The 25,061-nt window shown below is 40.5% G+C and overlaps 1 protein-coding gene across 5 annotated transcripts in view; it reads right to left on the reverse strand.

The window, feature by feature from the left end:
- Window positions 1-25,061, reverse strand: part of MCTP1 (multiple C2 and transmembrane domain containing 1) — a 278,349-nt gene that overhangs the window by 43,655 nt on the left and 209,633 nt on the right. For all 5 annotated transcript variants that reach the window (XM_040580755.1, XM_040580756.1, XM_040580757.1 and 2 more), the window contains one exon: window positions 10,833-10,952. In XM_040580755.1, the coding sequence (XP_040436689.1) occupies window positions 10,833-10,952 (120 nt within the window). The remainder of the gene's footprint in view (window positions 1-10,832; window positions 10,953-25,061) is intronic.

Here is a 25,061-nt window from a genome sequence, read left to right on the forward strand (position 1 = left end):
GTGGCAGCAGCGTTGCACCAGGCTACAGGAGGCAGCGTGGCTGCCTCAGCACGGCGGCGAAGACCCCGGCCTCGGCGGGCTGCAGCGCAGTCTTGGGAGGAAGCTGACACTGACTTACAACTTGCATTTATTCCAAAGATGACCTGTCCACTAGCAAACAGGATAGGATTTCTGAGAAATTAATTCACTTTGACTTCTAACCTCAACACCTGCAAAGTATGGTTGGAGTCTAGTTATTTACAAGGAGGCTGAATCAGAACCCCGCGGTTGCATGGAACTTTAAAATACCTCCTGAACCTGAAGACTCCATGGAAATATGACACAATGAAACTTAACACCACTTTTAATGAAAGGTCCATCTCTTTTACTATCAGCTTGCTGTTTCTCACACAAAACGTGCAAACCACAAGTCACTCTGTGAATTATCTTCCGTTCTAAGTTCCTCAACCAATCCAAAAGAAACACCTGCACAGGAGATACTTCGATGTCTTTACATGTTAACAATACCAGGTATCTGCTCTCCACTAATATGCAAAATAAAGAAAAAAAATAAAAGGAGAGGCACTACCTCTGGAGATAACCCTGACGACTGTTAACTTCATACTTTTCTTTAAAGTGAAGCAATGCCCTGCCTCCACTAGCACTTCTCTAGACTGAGTTGTGTCTTGATGTGGTCCTTCAAACGTAGCTGGTTTCAAATGAAAAACCAAAGAAAACTGTTTTTATGCTAGGTCACATGTTGCAGTGTCAAAATCTCTGCAGACATTTGTATTTTCACAGGTAGGTATTCACATCCGTAAGACAAAATAAAAGAGAGAACGAGATTCGATTCCAAATTAGATGCATTCCAGATGTGCAATGAATGTCGTCAGAACTGTACTGTTCAGGACGTTTGGATTTCATGATTCATTCGTACCGTGCCAGCATAAACTGTACTGTATGCATGTGTGCCACCCAGTTCAGTGTCCATGTGTAAACGTAATATAAAATTGTGCGATGTGCACAGATTCAGAAGGATGCGTAAAACACTTGGCCTCTCTCAGGGCATTTCCAAGTACTTTCAGTTCAAGTGAAGATGCCCACTGCCAGTAAGCCTGCTTCAGCAGCAGTTTTCTGCTCATGTTCACAACATGACATCTGCTTCTTTCACGGAATTGCTGAGGAGAAACTTTACAGGCGATACAGCTTAATTAAAATGTCCACCTTTTATATACCACAGTTATAAGGAAAATAAAAATCAAATTAACAGATTCTGATTTAAGAGTGTAGTATATATGGAATACAAGCGATCCTGATTAATACTACTAATGTTTTGACCTTGGGGTATTTCATCTGCAGCAATCATCAAGGTAACCGAACCACTAGATGTAATAATAATTACTGTGATAAGCTTGCCAGTAAGGTTGAATATACTGCAGTACAGAAGACAGCAGGCTAAACCAAAAAGCATTAGTACTTTACTGCTAAAATACTTCCTGATTTTTACAGAGACACTCAAATACAATTATTTCTTCTTACAGAATGCATTTGGTTAGCTTATTCTGGGAAGTGCTCATATTGTAATTTAGTCTGATCCTTAATAGGAAATGAGACTTTAATATGGCTATCAGATGCCTTTTGATGCATGCTAGTGATTATGTGTAGTTCTGTAATGTCAACAACAGAATTTTTATTTACAGTATAATAAATTGCTTGGCAACAGGCATAGGCTGTAAATACAGTTTATTACAGAGGAGCACGTTACCTTTTTCCTGTTGTCAGGTTTATATGCCCTCAATATTCAGTTGCCAATGTAGGTAAGACTAAGTCATTTTTAACATAAAAATGGCACACGTAGTAGGCCTTTTTTTCTGTATTTCTTTCAATATTTGGTTCTCGTTTATCTTAGCTCTTTCTTGTATTTACACAATGCACTATGAACTGAATATTAGGTGTTTATTTGAAGTATGTCTCCATCTAAAGGCTTCAACATGTACTGTGCTCTTGAGATGTCAGATCTCGCTCAGAATGCCTCATTTTTAGTTCAGCAGAACGAAAAAACCCACTGTTCTTTGGCTGGCTAAATATCAATGGCAAGTTCGCTGTGCAGGACTATCAAAAATAACACCTTCACAATGTTGTGAGCTAGAAATCTTGGGCAAAACCTCATGATAAACTCTCTTATTAATGACACAATGGCTTGATATAGGTTTTCACCATTATTATTACTTCTCTTCAAACAGTTTTCAGATTCTAGCAGGACCAGACACGTTTCTCTTTTAAAACAGCATTTATCCAAATAATTTTAAGCTCATGGGTGTGACACAGCCTATCACTATTATTATTAAAATTTGGAGCTGACAAGCTTTCCAGTAGAAAAAAGCTGTGTTATATATTTTAGGTGACAATGTATCTAATACACATATTATTGTGATTTCCGTTAATTTTTTCTCCCCCCCACCCCCCACCCCCCACCTCAGCTGAAACATTTAGCTAAATACATTAAAACTGCAGCACAATCCACAAGTTCTTAAACTCTAGGCTAAACTAAAATGTGTTGAAGTAAAAGAAAACCAGACCAAAGATGAATAAAAAACTAACAATACTATGGGAATTTTTATTAGAAACTAAACTGATGTTAGGTTATATAATATTGATTATTTATAACGGCCACTACAGCCTGTCAAGTGAATCTTGTTGCAATGTAAATCTTGATGCAAATGCAAAAAATTTTGCAAAAATCATTAAAACAGTCTCATAGAAAAAAATGCCTCTATGTGCAGTAAACTTCAATTTTAGGTGCCCACAATATTGGAAGTCTATATTTGAAAAAAAGGCAAAATCCAATTAAAAAATCAATTGGTTTATGACAGAAAAAAAGCCTTTTCTTTTTTTAAATGCTGGAGATACCTAGGGTGGGGGTTTAGTTTTTTTCTTCAGGTGACCAAAACCAGCTGAAATATTTTAGTTCTGCACTGCCTTTGTCTTCTGTAACTCCTACTAGGATAAGAAGAGCCATGTAAAGTTTTAGCAAGGGGTTACTACATACTCTGATTTGTACGTAAACCTCTGATGCAGGGTTTATAATTGCAGCACGGAGCACGGATAGTCTTTTAACTGCAGCCCAGATAGCCACTTGCAGTATTACATTCTATTATGGTTTCTGCCCAACTTATATCTTTATATAGTGTACTGTGTGACTGTTAAATTAGTGCATAATGCATTTAAAATATTTATAGTACCAACATTTAGTTAAATAACCTTTATGTAAGATTTATGTTGATTTGTTCATTTCTCATTTAATGGCAAATTATGAAGAGCATGTTTCATAAAGATAATTCTCCATTTAAATTCAGCAGGCCATTAAATATTAAAATTATGTTTCTGATGCAATCTAGAGCAAATTTGTCCAGCTTCAGCGATTATTTGCACTCATAAAAATTAGACTTGATTAATAAAATTTAAACGCTTGATTAAGCTGACATTTTCATGTTTCTTTTCTGATTTATTAAAAAAAAAAAATCCCTGTCCCATACTGGGGCACTATGGTGTGTTTTTCCTTCCTGACTATATGGGTCAGATAGCAAGAACAAACAGCTGCACGAAGGCAGCAACGGTTCTCGGCAGGCTACTTAACATTCAGGCACATGTTGCCGGTGGTCTCCGTGCTCGGGGAGCACCCACACCAAATGCACAGGCCGGGGATGACAGGTCTGCACAAGCCTTGCTAACTCACCTCACTGGCGGTAACAAACGGAGAGCAAGTTTGCGATTCTGAATAATTTGGCACAAGTGAGGTGGGCTACACGTCTTTAAGAAAAGATCGTGGACTTTGCTGCAGCATTCAGAGGGACGTGCCGATTGCCACTGGGCTGAAGCAGAAACAGCGAGGGACACTTTCTATTCTGAGGTGCCGAGCACAATGTAAGTTGACTTTAGTGGTTAGCAAATACCAGGTAAAATCCTTTCCGCCTAACGCCGAAAATCATGCTATAGAAACAACTGTATCTTCCTTACTTTTAGAGGCCTCATAAATCAGACTAGTTTTACACATGTAATACTGTTCCGTGCCTAGCTGTGTATTCTCCCACCACATTTGATTTTGTGGCTGCTGCTGTGGCTATCATACCAGAGGCAAAACCAGAGAGAAGTACAGTCAAAACGAAGTCAAGATGCAATTGCCAACCTGACAACACCCTTTTGTATCATCTTGTGCAAATGACACATTCCAGACACTGTCTAGCTGCAATACAGACAAGGATACCTATTTTCACCATAAATCCATAGCAAGAACGTAGTCCTCAGCTAGAAATCACTGCTGACTCCCTGGCAGAAGAGGATTTCTGGGCTTCCAGCACAACCCCCCTCAGTACTGCACAGGCAACAGATCTGAAGCACTTGGTGCTTGCCCTTGTATCCATCTGCAGATGACACCCTTTGAAACTAAGAGCTTTTTAAGTACTCATGTTTCCACGCTTTAAGACCATAACGTGAAGAAACACAGAAAACCCAAGTTACTACCTTGGTTTTTCACTTGATAACTCAGTTTTCAGTTTGCAGGAGAACAGGTGGTTCATCAGGCACTTTCCTGGTGGGGTTGCTTTCTCTAGGGAATGTCCAGCAAAGCGGTGCTCTGCCCCAAGCAGGAGCAGCAACACATTCACCAAAAGCTCTGATGGACCGTTTCCTTGCTCCCAGAAGAAAGTGGTCAGGCTCTAACCAGAAAAGTTCTTCCAGCTGCAGCTGGGCTGGGGTTGCACAACCAACTCAAGCCCATCACACTTACTGCACTTTCTTGAGGAAACGAAGCATTCAGTGCGATGGATATATTCGTAAGGATCCTTCCTCCCATCCTCCCTTTTGTTTCTCTTCATGTGGCAGTTTCCAGAAGACACATAAAGTTAAATAAAAACCCTAAGCATACATATCATATTGGAGGACTGTATAAAAGGTGCTCACAGAAACTGGTTAAAATCTCAAAATGAAAGGTTGCCTTTAACAAAAGTTATTTTTTGTCTATCATCAAAATGTCATCCCAAATGTGTCCAACTCTAACTTTTAATAGAAACATATGCTCTAGAAACATAAGTCATGACAGCCTATTTCACAAAAAATCTTCAATGAAATTAAAAGATGCATTGTGCCATTTTGTATCACTCGTACAAGACCAATAATATGTGTACATACTCTATTATACAGATTCATAAGAAATTGTGTACAGCACATTAACTCCCAGCTGCTCACCCTCATTTTCTACGCAATGACATGTGCAACTTGAAACTTCAAGAGGAAATTAGCTATTTAATATTTCCTTAAAGGCTCTAAGTATTAACTATAAATGCAAGATGTGAACTGAAGTGATTAAACCTCTTCTCCATAGGGGTATATATGGCAGAAAAACATTCATAGGTAACTCCAGGCATATGCATTGTTCTTCTATTAAATTTTAAATTGCTTGGGAAAAAAAAAACCCAAGCCTAACAAATAATAGACCAAAAAGAGCAAAAGATTAGTATCTTCAGTCAGAGAATCACAGAGCGGCAGATGTTGGCAGCATCTTCAGATCAATCCCTCTGCTCAAGCAGCTATCATCAGAGCCAATCCCCCTACGCAAGCAAGGTCACCTCTGAGCAGGTTGCCCACGGCCATGTCCAGTAAGGTCTTGAATATCTTCACGGACAGACACTCCACCACCTCTCTGGGGACCCTTGTCCTGAGTGTGACCACACCACAGTAAAAGTGCTTTCTTGTGTTCTTAACATCTACTAGTTCCTGTGTTGTGCACACTAATGTACAAGACACTACAGGGAGAGATCCCCTGGCATGCTGGGTTCTCAGAAGGGTGTGAGAGCCTCTTCCAGAGTGGCATCTCCTGATTTGTGTACCTACACCTGGGGTGGGCACCCTCTGTGCCCTGTTTGGTTGGTTTTGAGGTCTCTTCTCTCTACTTCACCCTGTGCCCTTTGCTTGCCAACTCAGACCACTACTTCCTCACTTGATTGTGGGTCATCATCACCTCCCTCCCTCACCATTTCTACTTTAATGCTCCCCTCATCAGGTTGGCCAGCCTTCTGGAAAAGAAGATTTTACCCCATTTGGTGAGGTGGATCTTGCTTCTTCCTAGCAGTCCTCAGTCCTCAAGGAGGATCCCATGGTTGTACAAACCGAGTCCCTGTTGTCAATAAAAGCTATGCAACTGGTTGTTGACCTGCCAGATCTGTCCACTCCTCTTCCAGCCTTTCCTCCTCAGTGGCAGGATCAAGAAGACAACCCGGGCTCCCTGTCTGCTACCTCTTTACTCGAGGAAGAATCAGAACTTGCAGTGCCACCAGAGGAGATCCAATGTGCCTGTTACAGCAGTTGGCTCAACAGCTGGCAGAGCTAACCATGGTAGTCAGGCTCACATACACAGGGGATGAAAAAATATATTGATAACCGTGCAAATCAGGTTTCATTCTCAATATGGCACACTCCAGCCACACAATCAACTGTTTCATCTCAGGGAAGGAGACAAGAGCAGTTGGAGAGTGGGAACATTTTCAATCACTTTGAGGGACTACCTGACCATTCCTCATTAGGCAGCGCCCACAGGCAGTCAGAAGACAGCCTGAAGTAGAAAAGCAGGGGGATTTTTTTTTTTTTTTAACTAACATCATGCACTCCTAATAACTGTGACTTTTGCTTAGAGACAGAAGGGACAAAAAAGACACCAGACAACAGTGTTGCTGTTTTCTCCAGTCTATAAAGGTGAGGAGTTTTTGTACAACACATCTGAAACTATGGAAATATTAAGTAGTTTCTTAAAAAGACTGGAAAGAAGCTTTAAACCCCAGCATACTTTGTTAGTTTGTGGTCTGCCACCATGCCATGCTCCACTACCCTGAACCCGCCCCAGGCACTGGGCTGGCACTGCACAGGGGCAGCGATTCCGTGCTGCTCCCACCGCACAGACCGAGCGCAGGTGACAAGGAGCAGCGGGGACAGAGAATCGGTAGCGGTTGATACCTCTCCCTCAAAGGATGTGAAAAAGATGCTGGAAAAAAGTCAAGAAAAAGAATAAAAGCGGTATGATCCACTCAGTTCAAGTCTTGTGTGTTTAGGTAGTGATGGTTTAAGATGAGAAGGACAATTGTGCTAAGCAGAAATTATTTAGTGGGGTCAGATATTTAGAGGTACGATTCTAAGGAAGTGCAAGGATCCTTGAAGAGAAGCAGCTAGGTAAGCTTCAGGCAAAAATGTTACTACAAAATTCAGAGAAAGACATTAAGAATGCCATTTTAGCAATTCCCCCCCCCCCCCCCCCCCCCCTTTGCTTAATACTGGAAGGAAATATTTATTCTGTGATTTTTTCATCCCTGCCACGTGACTCAATGGCAGACGTTCATTCATTTTAGATCAGTCTGAATTCTCACAGATTCATTTAGGAAACTGTCCACTAAATCTACGTCTATCTACATCTGCTTAGACCAATATTTAATGCAAAAGTTCGGATTTCGTGAAATCATATCCTTCAGAAACACAACTCGTCTTCACCTAAATGTATAAAAGATAGGGAATCCAATGCTTCTCCTTGAAGTTTGTGCCACTGTTCGACTAAAACCACAATCTACAAAGAGAGTCCAGCAGAATCCATGAAAGCGGCAATGCCTAGTACACTGCTTCACATCTCTGTCGGACTTTCCAACAGACTCATCTCCTGTTAACAAATACACTTGGGGCTCCCCCTTGCCCCAGTCTCATTGCACTTTTCAGTCAAGAAAGGACTTCCACATACAGCTTACTACATTTCTACATTACATACACATTACAAGTAAATGGCAAAATAATCATACTCTCATTCAAACGAGCAGCACAGGCTCATGTTACGATGGAGTAACCCAGATCATTTGGTAGATGAATTTATTCCACAAGAAAATAAGTTCCAAACCACTTCAAAGACACTGGTGCCCGAGCAGACGTAGCAAATGATACCTTGTCTACAGAGACAGCGAAACAAGGATGAGTTAGGGCTGGCCCTTCTGCTGTATCCGGACAGAAACTCAGGGATCACTGTTCCATTGACCTGCAGAAGAGTGCAGTCCCTAATGCCTGAATTGATGAGATAATTGCTAATTGCTTTCTTGTAGGGATATTACAATGCAAACTAACTCTTCCGAGCTACTTTTGAAGGCCTCAAATTCAAGTACTTTCCATAGACGTTAAACGCATTAGAAGTGCATACAATTTTTAACGATGCTTGTCCAGTGTTTATTAAGAAAAGTTAACCAATATATATTTTTGTCTTATCATTAGCTTGACAATTTCAAAATAATGTCTAAAACAGAAAATATTCCTAAGATAAGTAGTCAGTGATTTCACTGAGGCACATGAGGAATCTCTGGGGATTCGCGAACAGAAGCCAGTTCATGTGAATCCTGAAGCATTCTCTAGCCACTAGGAAACACTGATTAATTAATTTAGTTAATATTTACACTCTGAATAGGAAAACAGAAATATTTAAATGACTCCTAATCTAACGATACTGTGCTAATGACCTGACCTAAGGACTTGTGATATTACTGAAGATATGTGAGCTAATTAGAAAGGCATCCAGTAAGTCTGCAGATAACTTCATAGAAGACAGATGCTCACCATGATGATAACAAAGCTCAAACCATAAAAATTAGGTCCCAACTTGTGATAAACCTAAACAAAAAAAGAATAACTAACAGCACTGATATCAAATATTTGCGATGAATATGACTGGTTGATAAAAAACTGTATAGCTTGGTCTGAAGCAATCTTAGTAAGAGGAAGAATTTCAGAGCCGCATTTGGTGTCTTCAACAGAGAGCCCATCAATAGCTTCACTATTTTGTTAGAAAAGTTACATGACCCAATTGATCTTCACAGGCAGGTGGTATTTCAGAGGGAAATTAAGTGTATTGCAGCTCACAAGTGAAATCTCTCCTTTCACAAGGGATTTCACCTACTCATAAAATCTTCAGGTTGAGAAGCTTGGAGCATTTCATGCAGCAGGAGACTAAGGGTTGTGATTTAAGTAATGCGTCTTTTAAACCTTGATGATCAGGGAATACCTCTATCATCCCTTAATTTTAGATGACCCTTGGAAGCACAACAGGCTTAGTGATGTAGATGGGTGACAGATCAGGCAAAGCCAGCCATGAGCTAAGATCAGGTTGCTCAGAGCTTTATCCAGCCAGGTCCTGAAAACTTTCAACAGCAACTTGACAACTTTCTTGGGCAGCGTCTTCCACTACTTAATAATTCTTATGGCAGAAAAAGGGTTCTCCAGTATGAAACTTCTGTTTCAAATTACGCCTGTCATCTCTTTCAACACACATCACTGTGAAGGGTCTAGCTCCATCTTATTGATAACCTACTTACAGGCAGCGGAGGGCGGCTGTTCAGGTCACCCGAAGCCTTCTCTTCTCCAGGCTTTTTCAAGCCCAGCTCCCTCAGCCTCTCCGCATGGGGCAGGTACTCCAGCCCCCTCGCCATCTTGGTAGCCCTCCACTGAACTCACTCAAGTTCATCAATGTCTTTTGTGAACTGGGATGCCCAAAACTGGGCTCTACTCTAAATGCAGTCTAACAAGCGCTGAGCAGAGGGGAAGCGTGGCTTCCCTCGGAGCTCCTGTGCATGGAGCCCAGGATGTGAGAGGCACACTGCTGCCTCATATTTACCTTGCTGTCTCTTCCAAGACACTCAGGCCCAAATTGGACAGCTGCTTCCCAGTCAATCAGTTCTCAGCCTGTATCATTCCAAGGGGTTTACTGCTCCTCAAGAGCAAAACTTGACATTTTTCCTTCTTGAATTTCATGAGGTTCGTATTGGCTCCAATCTCCAGCCCAGTCAGGTCTCTGACTGGCAGATGCAGGATAACAACTGGTCCCATACACCTGGCGCCATCCAAAAAACTTGCTGGCAGCGTGCTCTGTCACCTCCTACAGGTCATCGAGATGTTATACAGGACAATCCTTGTGCACTGTGGTACTCCACTTGTTACCAACCTCCATTAACCACTATCCCCTGAGACCAATTATCTAAGCAGTTTGGGTTTTCTTCCACTCATCCAGTTATCCATCCAGATCGTAATGTCCTAGACAGCACACTGCTTCTGACATATGAATACCAATACATATACCTAATTCATAAGGTTCAGCAATAAAATACATACAACATCCTTAAGCTGCCTCGATACTAGAAAATTTGCACAGCATAGAATAAACCATCAACTTTTGATATGTACTTCTGAAAATCTGAACCATGCTTTTATTATTAATAAATGTCAGTTATTAGTAAATGTTTGCTACTTTATATCCCAACTACATGCACTTAATTAAATGATGGTATTAGATGAGAAGAAAATAAGAAAAGGCTTATATTAAGCTCAGTGAATGGTAGCATGTTAATGATAAACTGTGAAATACAATAAAATGTGATACATTCTGCAACTTAGCAAACTGGAACCATTTTAACCTTTTAACTTCAATATGTGAAATAAAAAATGCAACATAATATGTGAAATAAAAAATAAGGCCTTAGCCACACAAAACCATTTTCAAAGAACTTGCTTTCTCCTGACCAATAAGCCTTTCATCTCTGCTCCTGCACAAACCAGATTTTGAGGATAGTACATGCTTTACTGTATTTTACATGAAATTTTCAACAAAACGAGACACACTTATTGGACAGCCAGAGACAAATTAAATTGCAGGTGCGAAAATTGTCCGCGGAGCATTGTGAACCGAGACACTTTCAAAAAGGTATCATATTTAAACTCAGTTACAAAATTTTATCTAGTTAAAAAAAGAAAAGGACATGTATGCGCTTGAAGTAGAGAAGACTTACCGTATCGTGTTGCCTGTTATCTTTCCCTGATACGATCAAGAAGTAGTTCCATGCCAGCAGCAACAACAAAGCCAGTGGTATCATGTAGAGCTCAAAGTTCCAGACCACAAAAAGAAAAAGCTAGACGACAGAGCAGGAAAAAAAGTGATTCAAATCAGCATTACATTAAACTCTTGTGCACAGTTAAGACCAATAAATTAAAACAATTCTGAAGAAACCCACCTCTCCTGAGGCAGGGAAGTTGTTTAACCACTTTGCTGACTAGCCACTTACCTGCATGAAACAACTGCACCACTTTCCATCGCTTCATACCTTAGTTCTTGCAAAAGGAAAATTGATATAGCGTAGTCTAAGAGGAATATTAGTCGTTCTCTTATGGATAAAATAATGCAAAACAGCATAAAAGTAAGATCCCAGTTCAAGAAAGAAAAGGTTAATTATTTCCATGGTTAAAAATTAATTTGCTGTTGAGAAGAACGAACTTGGTCATTTCATAGTAAAGTCACACAAACAAGCAGAAGTAGTAAAACAACACATCTGAAAAAAGAATTTTACATAGAAAACTAGCAAAGAAACTACAACTATATTAATGAAAGCATAGTGAAACAGTACTGAGCATAGACATGTCAAAAATGGGATTAAAAGGAATGCTGAGAAGCTGCCTCCATCCACCCCTTCAAAACCTTTGATTTATTGATGCGTTTCCTCAAACCACCACGAGTGCTCCATGGCTGGAGGCTGGCAGAAGCATGGCCAGGTTACGTCTCCCAGAGATGCACGCCTTGATAACTGGGGCCACACAGAGATGGCACCCCAGGAGAAACCCATTGCCTTGCTGGCTCCGTCACACCACAGCTTTCTGCCATGGAGCTCTGACAAGCTTCATACACTGGACTTCAGCCTCAGCTCGGTCAGATCCAACAAGCAGTAGAGAACTGACTGTTTTGAAGCCTGGAAGCCCTAAGCATCTGTCAGAGCCTGTAGCTGTACGGCGGAGATGCACCCAGCTAGATACATTTCCGTGCTGGTGCTGGTACAAAAATACTCGTTTGCAGGAAAGAACTAGAAGTATGTGGACTTAGATGGGGTCAAACGAAAGCCATTTTTATATCCAGTTTGCCCTAAGAACAAAACCCCCTTTATTTTAGCCAGCCCTAGCCATAACTTGGGTTTGTTTTCTTCTAATATAAAAAAACCCCAAAAACGTGAGAGTATTATAGCAAACCGTACTACGTAGCACAGCTGCATATACACCCAGAAATCTTGCTAAGCCTCTTTCGTCCAAATACTTAAGCTTTTGAATATCTATATCTTTATTTCCTACTAAAATGGATGAAGCTGTTATGCCACAGAACTAGCAAATCTAAAGTAATACCAATACCTAAGTAATCTAAAAAGGGGCTCCTTTGCCCAAATCAGTCACCAAGATGGTATACAACAGCGATTAAGAAAAAAATGGGGATTTTAACAGTCTTCTGCTAGATTTTTGTTTAGAGTTCCAACAAAATGCTCTTACCATGTACCAGCTCCCACATAAAAGAAAAAAAATCTGTATGTTAAGAAATCTCCTCTCCCAAGATCAGCTAACTTACCTCAGCCCCCTATGTTCTACCACCAAATGCTATGTACAGGTGAGTCCTCTGAGACTGCACGACAAACATGATAAATACAGAAAGATCAGAAAAAGCAGGGTGTGCCACACATAAGAGGACACTGGCACTTCTAACAACATTCCATTTGAAAGAAAACTGCCTTTTTTAGGTTGTTTAGTTTAAAAGTAAACCTGTCAGAAATGGTACTAAGATGCAAAAAACAGCTCAGGAACTTGAGACTTCTTCTATAAGCTTGCTAACTACCCTTCTGAGAGCAAAATCTACTGGGATTTGATGTGGTAGATTTGATCTAGCCAACTTAAAACAGAATTCGCGTTTCAAAAGAAAGCCAAAAAATCCTTGTAGCCCCTTAACCCCAGAAACACCCTGAGTCAATGGACACAGGCTGAAGGGAGCTCTGGCAGTCAGCAAACAGCATCCAAGTACCAGAAAAGTAAATACTAGAGATTATCTTTGAGAAATGGCAATGCATACAGCCTTTCTTGTGCTCCCATCTGAATTTTGGTTAGAAAGATGGAAAGAAAATCCAAGTAACATCCAGACAATCCCTGGCTCCAGAGAAGAGAAGCCAGGAGATGCAGATCGGACCCGTGACTGAGGAACACAGTCATCATGTACCCTTTACTCCAAAACATCAATGAATTCTTATCCAAATGCTCCTCACTTGAAGTTTCTAAATGCCAAATGTCCTTAAGGGCATTAATTCCAGACAGTGCTGTACTCTGTAGGCCAGTAAAATATTATATTAAGCTATTACCTCTTTACAACTTGTATGGACATACCTTTCAAAAATACGGATATTATACCTGCCATCTCCTGTAGATGATTTTGCTGACCTGCCACCTTAATTTCCATCTAGTCTGGCTGAATTTTAAGTAGTTCCTCCTTTCAGGCACCTGTCTCAGCCAGGCACTAGGAAAACAGGGACTCTATATTTGCAACACAAATGAGATGTGTGCTGTGTGAGACTAGCACAGTGATGGCACAGCAAGTGAAATGGCCTCACTACCTTCCCCAGAAGAGAAATGCACTCACGAAATGTACATAGGAAAGAAAAAAAAGCAGGTTCCCAGTATTAGATAAAACTCTTAAGTAAACAAGAGCAAACCCAAAATCTTGTGCAGGATCTCAAGAAAATGCAAGGACTCAGTTCTGAGGAGTAAAGGGCCTGGGAGGTGGGGGGAGAAAGGAAGAGGTAGGCAGAAACCTTAACTTCACATATAAAGGGGAGGAAAACTTATGTATCCACCCATTAAACAAGTACAAGGGCAGAAAAAAAAAATCCAGAAAAGCTAAGGAACAAGTATAAAAGGGCAGTTCTGGGACTTGCCCATGCCTACAACGCATCCAGTGGAACGCTGGCTGTATCTGGTATGATCTCTTCCAAGGAAATAATGGCTCTAACTGTCTAAAAAAAGGATCCTCATCACTACTGAAACAAGCCAACTATTTTAAGGGAGGAGTGGGAGTCTCAAAGGTTACAGTTTAATATAGCTGCCATTTCCTACACAGAAGAATATAAGGGAGGACTTTTTTCTTCTCCCCCATGAGATCAAGATTTTCAGTCACAGGCATGAACTGGCCATTTACAACATCACATCAGTTGATACTCTTAGTGAGAGACACATGCATTAAATGATCATTCAGGGAGACACATGACACTATCCCTGGTGTACAACACTTCAAAAAATAATTTAAGTTAGAATATTGAATATCCTATTCTTTTGCAAACTACAGTATATTTTAAAAAGAAATCTCATCCAAAATGATTAACACTTCCTACTGTTCAGAAAAAAAGCCTGCCCTTTCAGACTAGCAGCTGTGGATCATTAGCTTTCCAGTGATGAGATGTGTTTGATGAGTATTTTTCTTTCTAATTAAGAGATGAGATTCTCTATTTGACTCTCTCTTCAGACAGAAGTGAAGAGAAAGATTTCTGCCTATGTGGAAAGGCCATATTCTACAGAACAATTATTTCAGATTTCTTTTTATCTACCTCCACCCAATTTCATTTCATTTTTTAACAGAACCCTGTTTGCACCCACAGACTTCACATCATTAACCCCTGCCTTTCCCAGCTCTTTCTATTTTTCCTTTTGCTAGTGTTTTGACTGCCAGTGGAGAGCAGCAGGTTAAAAAAGGAGCCCCCCACAGAGGGGACCCTGACCCACATCCTCAGGTGCTGGAGGGAGCAGAGCCCGTGAGGAGGACGGGCTGTGAGCACCGCTGTTTTGGCAACTACCTGACAAAAACTAGAAACCCCTCACGCTGCGGAAATGCCCAAGTTCAGTGACAGCCACGGGACCGAGCGCAGGACGGTTCCAGCTGACACCCAGGGAGCCTTGCAGCAGCCTTGAGAGGCAGACCACCTCCCCGCAGAAACAAGGGGGCTGGACAGCACGCCAGCCTTCTGCATCAGCGGGCTTCTCCTGGCGGTGATGGGAAGGGGAGGTCTCCACAAGCAAGCCACCCAGCCGGCTGGCACAGGAGCCCTGTTGATGTGAATTGGCAATGCGCTGGGCACCCAGGACATGCCACTTGCCTCAGCCTCCTCTTCCAGCCGTGGCTTCCCCTGATCGTTTGCAAAGAAGGTCCTTACAGCCTCATGTACTGTTTTTTATTTCATCACCTATATATACATTTACATCACCTACATCCCTGCGCTATTTGCATCGCCCAACTCCCAATCACCCTGGAAGGGCTCAAGCTGGCTGCTTGAGAGGGCCGATGTCTGCAGCTCCCAATGCTGCTGTGCTCTGCAGTCACAAGACCATTCATTTACCCTTTAAGCTTAAAAGGACAATTGTATTTCCTGAGGCTTTGTTCCTTGGATGTATTCTCAGAAGACTAGGAAGAATGAAAGATAACCCACATATCTGCATGGTACAGGCTGTCTGCTAAGGACTGCAGTCTTTAAGGCTCCAGTCAAACCCTGCACGGTGTTTATACTGCGAAACACTTGAAAACACTGTTTGCTGTACCTCGGAGAGTCAGTAGCTTCTCCCATTACAAAAGTAGTCACTTAGCTCTGGCGATCATGGCTCCTCTCATCTTGTATGACACTTCCATTAAAAAAATGAAAAAGGAAGTATTTCTTTTAGCGAACATCAGATCTCAAACACACCAGCATTAATGTAAACACTTATGGGAATCTATTTCAAATGCAGTGCCCTCATTCAGGTAAGTCTGGAAGAAATGTGCCTTTTGAACACACTCTAAAGCATCCTCCAACAGCATTTTTCATCAGTCTTGCAATTTCAGTTCCAATTACCTGAGTGCCAGGAAAAGGTGCAGCCTGAAAGACTTCAGTCTAAAACACACTGTCTGTTACTCTGTTTGTTTAAATAGGCAAAAGCCAACTGGAAAACACCAAAAGCATGGAATGTATAAAAAAAAATACAGAAAAAAATTTAATGTCATTCCCACCTGCATTATTTTGACAGATTTTCAGTGCAACCTTGGATTAGTGTTGGTTTTCTTTCAAATGCCTGGGGTCTTGGTAATCTGAGAAATACTGAATCATAAGTATTTTTGATCCTTTAAGAACTCTTCCTTTAACTCGGAAACAAACTTACAGGATTTCCTGCATCTTCTCTGTTTTCACTGGAATTAGAGCAACCCAGTCCACTGCAATTCAGATTTTTACTCTCACTTTTTCTATTTATTTAATGTAGAAAAACAAAATGGAGATACTTCCATGATAAATAACTGTAAGATCTTAACAAACTTTATGAAGTATTACTTTAAACCCAGTCTCAATAAGGCTTTTGGTGTACTAAAAAGACCTATGGTAGCTCTCGTTAGAGCACTTGGGTCCCATATCTAGAATAACACTCAGGGGGGGAAAATAATCCATTTTTTACTGGGTAGGTAATTTCTGATCACGTTTTTTCCATGTTGATAACTTGTACAGCAAACTCTCTGTTCTATTTCATCTCACTGTTTTCATCTAAGCATGGTATATCACTAGTTATTGAAGAAACAAGCCTAACAAACTGGCGTGACTCACTTGACGTGCTTCAACCCACCTGGCTTGTTTTAAAAACACATCTAACAGCTCAACAGTTATTTCATCTGAACAACTTTCACAATGATGCTGTTGTCCAATCATATCACAATGTTAGCTGCCTGAGTCTTTATAAGATTGTCAGCACCAATAAAACATTCCAGTTAAAGCCTGAAATCTTCATTTAATTATCCTTTACTTTTTGCACTACAGGTTTTAACTGACGTTTCACATCATTTTCCAGCAGTGCTATGACTTGGCAGTCCTGCCTTAACGGTTGGACCTGATGATCTTAAAGGTCTTTTCCAGCCTAAATGATCCTGTGACTAGCTTTAAGGATGCCGACAATTCCAACAATGCAAACCTCAGAGCATGAACGCAGCACCATTTTAAACTACCTTAACTCAGGTATAAAACCCATATTCCTGTAACCAGATTCACACAGCAAAAGTGAGGTAGAAATAAAAATGGCACACACCCCCTGCCCTCCGTAAATACTTACAAAAATGTGGAATCTCTTGGTCACTTTTTTGTCATCACGAGTTTCTCAGCTGCATTATTACAGCTGCATAATTAGTATCCTGGTTAAAATTAGAAGGGCAGAATATGGTTCACTGAGGTCATCGCCACACACACAGCATCATGGCATTCTCAGGGCACCTCAACACAGATTTGTCCTCTCGGACTACGAAAATGCACACTGACTAAGAGAAACTGATACTGTTTTCCCTATGAGCAGTAACACCTGGAATCCAGTAACAAACGCTCAACTAGGATACATTAGATCAAAGGTATGTCTGAGAACGGGGCTATTAGGTTCATTGAACCTCTGCCCCATTGTAATACTGCATTTTCTGAACAATATCCAACTGTTTACTGAATGACCCATGTCTTTGTTTTAGTGACATTACCTAAAAGACTGTTCTATGCATCAATTATCTTCCAAATGAAAAAGTGCCAGCTCCCAGATAGATTTTGCTTTGCTTTAATATATAACTCTTAGGTTGACCTATTATTTCTAGCACAGTTCTGCTGAGAGGGGTAGTCACCAGCTCTAAGAGTCAAGCCATCCTGGACTTCAAAATGTCCCAATTTTACTCTGTTTTTTTTCAAAAGATGCACTTCGGACCTCTCCTTATTGCACATACCTCTTCCCATCCTAGAAATCAATGCCATCTTTTCCAATCTTAAAATTCATTTAAAATTGGCTAACATCTCCATAACTGCACAGGCCATTTCTGTTGCAAGTGTCACACTACCAAAGATACTCCTAAAAAGCGTGTTTCACGTTGTTATTTTCCTCTTCTCGCACACACAGATCTGTCACAAATCTGTGTTTGTGTTCCCTTCATGCAGGAATTTGGAATCTGGCAGATTTCTCCTGTTACAATTGCACTGCTCTGAGAGTGGGACTGCTGAAAGTGTAAATGTATGTGTCACTTCAGAAGAAAAATCTAAAGTCCTGACTTCATGAGAAGTGTAAAATCACAACACGGCTCATGCTAGATAACTACAGCTATTTATGTGTAATGGATTGCCCCCTTCCTTTCTTACAGCTTGAGATACAGAGCAGGGGCTGACAGGCTTTGAACCTGCCTCCTGTTCCTCCCAAATTTCTGAAGATTGTAAAATTAAATAGTCTGTCAAAAGTTATTAAGCTGGGTATAGGGGGGGGGGGGGAAAAAGTACTGGGTATCTTTACCTTACTGAGACTGGCTTTGCTGCACAACCACTGGCGTCCACACAACAGATACAGCCCCCAGACATCTGTATGGAAGTTGTCCCAAATGCTGTGTTTTCTTTTAATTTGCCTCCCTCATCCTCTGTCCATTTCTTCAGATGAAGGAAAATCATTCCGCATTTTAAGAAAACACTATTAAAAGTTTAATAGGGTAGAAATAGCCACCATTACCCAAATTATGGAAAATGGAAGACTTGCCAACTTACTTTTTCCCAAAGAAAAGTAAGTCAGTGACTTCAAAAAGGTGGACGCAAACTACTTAAACCTCACAGATGTTTAAAATCTGCTCATCTTTATTAGTACTACAGAAATAGTACACAACCCTTCTTCACTATCCATTCACAAACAACCACCATCAAAATAAATGGACCATCAGGATATTAGGAAGTCTAGCCATTGGAAAAGTAAGTCCTTTGATTGTAGGTAAAACCTCCACTTTGCCAACTGTCTGTCAGAAGTGAAAGGCATAGCAATAAAATTTAAATTGTATGAATAGAAGACTAAAATCATGTAGTTAAAGGCATACGGCCGGTCTGTGATTGCCAGTGATACAATGCAAAATCACTGATGTTTGGTTTGATAACCACTCATATGTTTGGAACAAACATAAATATTGGCTTCCATAGAAGAGCAGAGACACTTCCACCAGCTGTTCTTAAGGCTCATTTCTCACAGACTGGAACTGCATTGCCCTTACTATTTTTAAAGTACTCTGGCTCAAACTTTTGACATGGAGCTAAATCCTGTAATTTTGTTTTCACAACTATCTGGAGACAGCTTCATCAAGACACTGGTTTCTCTGATGCCCTGGGGATATCTCAGAAATCCCTTGCTGAGTCTGTCCCTTCACTTGGAGCTGAGGTTAAGGTTGAATCAAGCAATCTTTCTGCTTCTTCTGGTTTTTATTTTCTCTGTTCTTAAAAATATTCTGATAAGTTTTGGGGTTTGGTTTTTTTTCTTCTTTCTGGAAGGAAAGATAGAAGCACCAAGGAATAGGATCACAGAAGAATCACCAAAAGGCAGGGCTGCTGCTCTTCGAAACGATGAGAACATCCATTCATTAGAGCAATAATATACATAGACATTCAAATTTCCCTAGTGTTTTCTTTAAAATGTTTTTTACATACTAGGAACAATTTTAGGATGTGCCACTTGCCATCAACTATTAGTTGGTATCAACTAACTGGGCCTAATATTGGTTTATTTTAATTTTTCAACACCATCAGACAACCTTAGTGGGCTCTCCAGGATGATTTTCGTACTTGTGATTGATGACCTGTTTAATTTTGTTGTTCTGTGATGTCTGGAGTATTGCTTGGGTACAACCATAAAATAATAAATAAATAAATAAAAGCCTAGGATTTGTTTGTCTTCACTGACTAGCCTTCCTTAAGCACATATGGCCTAAACTGGAAGTCGTTCACATAAAATGCCTCTGTACCTTCCAGTGTGCTTCTTCGTAAATAAATTTTAATAAATAATAAAGTGTTTCAGCTACCTTGCCGCTCTTTGTAACTTCATCTCCCACTGTCTTATAATTTTCTAATTTTCTCCTTCAGTGACCTCAAGACTTTCCCCCCAAACTCTGGTTCTGAAAACTTGCAGTTACATGCAGCGTCTCTAGCAATGTGTGCCTGTTTCTATTTGCAACTCTAATTTTAACACAGGGCTAGTATTACCAAGTTCTTGCTTCTTTACAGTGCTTTACTCTTTCCCAATGGGCATCATGTAGTATTTCCCACTTCTGCCCAGAATGAACTGCTTAAAGTTATTTAGATGCCAGAGGTATCTACATGCTGGCATTTCTTCAGTATTTACCAAGCCTCTAAACTTTCTTGTGCAAAGCAAGACTGCATGTTGTAGAAACGAGAAGTCAGCAGAGAATACTGGTTCAGACAGCAGAGCAAGGCAGCTGCAGGTGTTTGAACAACCTGAATTCTGTAGCTATAAGACTGCCCCTGGGCTGAGGCCACTGAGACAAATGAGTATTTTTAGTTCCCTGGTAGGATAGCTATAATTATATTTGGAAATGCTTTCTTTAAACAAAATAAAACTCTGCAAACTCATTTTTACCTGGTCGTTTTCTCTAGTAGACTACAGTAGATCCCAAGAAAGCTGTTCACATCCTTCAGGTAGAAGTTAAAAAATTGCACTAGGAGTAAAACAATATTCGCATAAACAGTACAAACCCAAAATATTTCAGTGGCAGACATTAGAATACAGTTCATGTATTCTGTACATTTTGAATTTGACTCCTTTTACTGTAAAATGCAGCACAAGTGAGTGGAAAGGTGGCTATTAACAAACCCTTTACAATTTGGTAGAATCCATCATGAACAAATAAATAAGAAAAATTAAAACCAAAACCAAGATAGGTACTGTATCAACACTCAGTCTTTGGCAACATTTACTTCTTCATGCCTTTGCTAAACTTCCCTGGTCTGCAAAGCTCCACTCAGGTGCATTTGAGGAGTGCCACCACATTCACACAGTAATTATTGCCAGAGCATCACCCTGAGCTGCTGGGAGTTATACAAGAAGTGGAGTCAGATACCTGGTTAACAAATAGGCTCATCACACCTAACGATGGCTCATGCACTTCCAGTCTTGTGAGAAGTTTCTCTCAATACTCACACAACTGCCCTGCTTTACGAGGGCAAGCACAAAACTGACATCTCAGAGAAACCAGAGGTGCTTCAAGAAGAAAAAGAATGCCAAAGGTAGGCTTGCAAAGCAAACCTGAATCCTTTTTTGTTATGAAACTACAGAAGAAAACCTCTTACATTCTGGCTAGAGTTAAGTAATCATTCATGTAAGGTGCTGGAAAAACAGAAGTGAGGTGAAGGCTGAAAGAGAGGTAAAGGTGGAGAGCATTCAGAAGTTCATAGCAGGAACAGCAAGCTGTATGTACACCAGTAGGCTAGACAGGGCACAACCTGCCCAAAACAAAGAAAAAGCACACCACGCAATTAAAGTGCCTACAAATTTTTTTGAGATTTTTAATCTTTTTTTATGGTTCACTGTTGCCAGATATATTGAAAAATGCAATTTTTAATCTATAATCTGTAATGTGATTTGTCAAGACAAACAAAATTTAACAAAACAAGATTTTCTTTCTCATGGTCCTAAGTGGAAAACTGTTTCCTGCTGCTTTTGTTGAGGTAATGCTTCTGCAGAGAAAACTATATTTTCATGCTATTAAAAAACAAGCATGCTGTTCCAATTGTTGCTCTGTAATAAATTTAATTATTTTTGTATTTCCACAAACTACATTAAATGACATTTAGCACAGAGAGGTGTGCCCTGGCAACTTTCCTATTGTTTTTATAGTTACTTTTTCCAGCCACCAAATGCAACCCAAGCTGTCTCCCTTTTTACAACCATCTCTCCCCACGCTGTAGTAGCTTGCAGGAAGTGCGGTTGTGTACTGCAAATATATGGTGTTTCAGAGAACCTACCTCACCTTTCAGTAGTTCATTGTTTCAGCAACGTTACACTTCATTTATTTAGACGTCTGCCACTCCAACATGTTTAGCTGCACTTTAACATAGAATTGTTCCACAGCTCTAAAAAAACCATTTATTGAGCCAGCAGCATCATCAATAACATTTACTAACCAGTGAGAAACGGTACATTTTATAGATGTTCATTTCAAAGCACATCCTCAAAAGGTGAATAGGGGAATGCAGAGTATTTTATTGCTATCCACAGAACAGTGTATCATCATTCTTAATAGCCATTGCCACATTCCCAACTGTTTTTTTGCAAAATCACGTAGCAATGAGAGCACTGGTGTCAAAACAAGGACAGATTGTGTGTGTGTGTTTAAATGTGCTACACACACAAGGGAGGGAAGTAGTCTCCCTGAAAGGACCAAACTCTGGAATTAAACATTGCACAAAATAAAGTGAGCAGAACTCAAGACTTGGAATTATAAACACATGGTTTCTCTACCTTAACAGCCTATTCAAGTCTCAGAATCTTTCAGTCAAACCACAGCAGCTGCATATGATATTACTGAAGCTCTCACTATTAAGCTGCCTACCATTTCCCATTCTAAAAGTTTTTTTGCAACTTTACACAAGTTCTAATGCATTTATTAATCATAAATGGTCTTTGAAACACAACAAGAAGTTGTCCTTAGGGCAAAGGAAGTACATTTTTCTTTCCCAAACACAAAATCACGTATGCATAGCTGATTTACACACTTGTGAAAAACCTCACTTCCCTACTCACTTTTGCATTGCTAGCAAGCCAGAACAATAATGACCTTGAAAACCCAGGATGGAGATTTGACCTTGTGATTCTCACACTTCAAGCAATGGTAATTACTGCCCTTGTATTTTCAATAATATACAGGAAAGCAGACTCAAGGTTTGAGCAGATCTCCCTTCCGATGTCACTCCCCCTTCCCCAGCTCCCCAGTAGCTGACTTCCACCTAAGCTTCTGCTGACGCTGGGGACAGGGGTAGTTTCAGCTGGGATTTCATAACTCCTGTAAGGTCCTGTGGAATTGACTTGTCACACTGAAGTAGACTGATGTGAGCGGGTCTAGGCTCTTCAGAGCTGCAGCTTAGTGTTTACCACTTGAGGTAAGGCTCCGCACAGTGCCAGTGCTTGGCTCCTGTCTTCACAGCAGTGTCTGGAAGTGGGCTAAAAGTTTCGGTGATGCACATCAAAGCTATCTGCAAGACTCAGGAATTCAATGACTTCTTCTCTAGGGAAGTGTATTCTGGCAGGTGCAGACCTCTCTACCCTTCTACTGCTCACTCTCACCAGACCCCTGACCAGCTCTGACATCCTAATTTTCTATTTATTCCTTATTTACTTAACTCCGGCAGGAAGGAAATCGGCTCACCCTCCACTGCTGGGTTTCACCTAACTGCAGTCCCCTCCTTTCCTCTGTTCTAACCCCTCTTTTATATTCTCACGATGCTCAGCAGAAGCTTGTCCTCATTCCCATCCTTTCTACAACAGGATGCCTTCCTATTCCCTACCTCCTTTTCTCTCCCCAAAATTCCTAGTTTCAAATCAGGATCCCTATTTCTTTTCCTCACCTGGAAAGGAGAAAGAAAACACAGGGGATTTTCTAGTTCTCGATCCCTGCACATTGCCTTCCCCAACACTGGCTCTGGAGGACCATTTGCAGCCCTGGTTGCTCCAGGATGGAGCACCGAGGCTGCTAGTACGGGAAAGAAGTGTAAGGAGATGGTAGCCAGGTGGGTGTATCTAACACATCTCTCACAACTCGCAGGCAGGGAGTCTTCTAGAGCTGGCCAGTATGTGTCGGTATGCAGGTGGAAAACGACAAAGCAAAACACAGACATCAGAATTTGATCCCATTTTAGGAAGTCCTGGTAAGTTTAAAGATGTGGGAATACATCCTGAAAGTGGTCGCAAATATTCTAAGTGAGCATATAATTTCTGTACATCAAAACCAAATGAGCTACATTACTGTGTTGGCCCTATGAAAAGTTTCAACCCCAGAATGTGAAGACTGACAAAGTCAAAGGCAAGCCAGGAGATTACAGAAAGATCTTAACCGCAGACAGCAGTGCTGAAATAACCCATAATAAATATCAGGCAGAAAGAAGGAATTTGGGTGTATAACCAGAACAGGATCTGAGTTATTGGGAAAAGTCTCTACGGAGATCTGAGATAATCACAAAAGCTGCCTTCCTCATTAAGGGTTTCACAGCTGCACGGTTCATCCAAAATAGAACTAACTATCAAGAGTCCCTTCTCACAATCTCTCTTCACATTTTAAAAGCATGAAACTTCTTGGGTCTTTGAAAACCCTTTGTGGAATTTAACTACTAAAGATGTGTTGGTGTCTGATATGACATTTCTCCCTTTTTTGCCTTTTTGGTTTTTGTTTGTTTGTTTTTTAAATACTGGTGAGGTGGAAATATAGGTGGAAGATGCCTGTCGTGGCACCATAAATAACACTATGCCACCCTGAAACAGAGATGAATGAGCTCCAGATAAAAGAGATAAATATCCATCATGTGCACACATAACAGCATTTGTACGCACACACAGACGCAACTATGTATTTACATAGCACAGCAATCTTTCCTCCACATCTTTTTGTTTAATTTTTACACATCTCACATAGGTCCTTTGGGACACATATATCATTTAGTGATATCATTGTTGGGATGAGGTTTCATTGCTCAGTACTTCACTTGATCATTTACATCTTTGCACAGTTAAGAAATGAGACAAAAGAAAAGCTGTCTACTACTTTGTACTTGTTCTGCCCGGGTGAAAATGATACGTAACACTTACTGAAAGTAAAACAACTCTAATTTTACAGACGGGGCTGGAAAATTTTCTTTTGGTCTTACTCCCTTTGCTTTATTAGAGTATCCTTTTTTTTTCCTCTACCTAATTTCAGAGCACATAAGACAGTATTAAAAATTAATGTTTTTTTTGCTGTGACGCTGCATCTCCAGTTAACTAGTCTGCAATTTTGAGACCTTTTATGAAAAAATCAAGAAAAAGACTTTACAGGTGTGTGTAAACACAGATAAAATTCCAAATTCAGTGACAAACAATCGACATTTTACCATCTTCCCTGAACAGCACAGGCTTTTTATCATGCTAGAGGCAACAAACCTCAGTGAAAATCTGGCTGGATGCCCTTCCATCCTGCAGTGCTTAAGTAAAACCATCCATAAACTACCTGAGCTCCTTAAGCCTCTATTTAATTACTGTCCAAAACACTTCAACTTCATTCTTTAAATATTTATATATCTCATCCAATGTTATACCTAGGCCCACTGCAACGAAGCTTTCTACATTGAAGGGATGTGAATAATTTAATGCTAAAGAGTTGTCAGCAAGGTATAGAAACAATGTAGAAA

The sequence above is a fragment of the Falco naumanni genome, chromosome Z (assembly GCF_017639655.2).
Source record: "Falco naumanni isolate bFalNau1 chromosome Z, bFalNau1.pat, whole genome shotgun sequence".
Lineage (NCBI taxonomy): Eukaryota > Metazoa > Chordata > Aves > Falconiformes > Falconidae > Falco > Falco naumanni.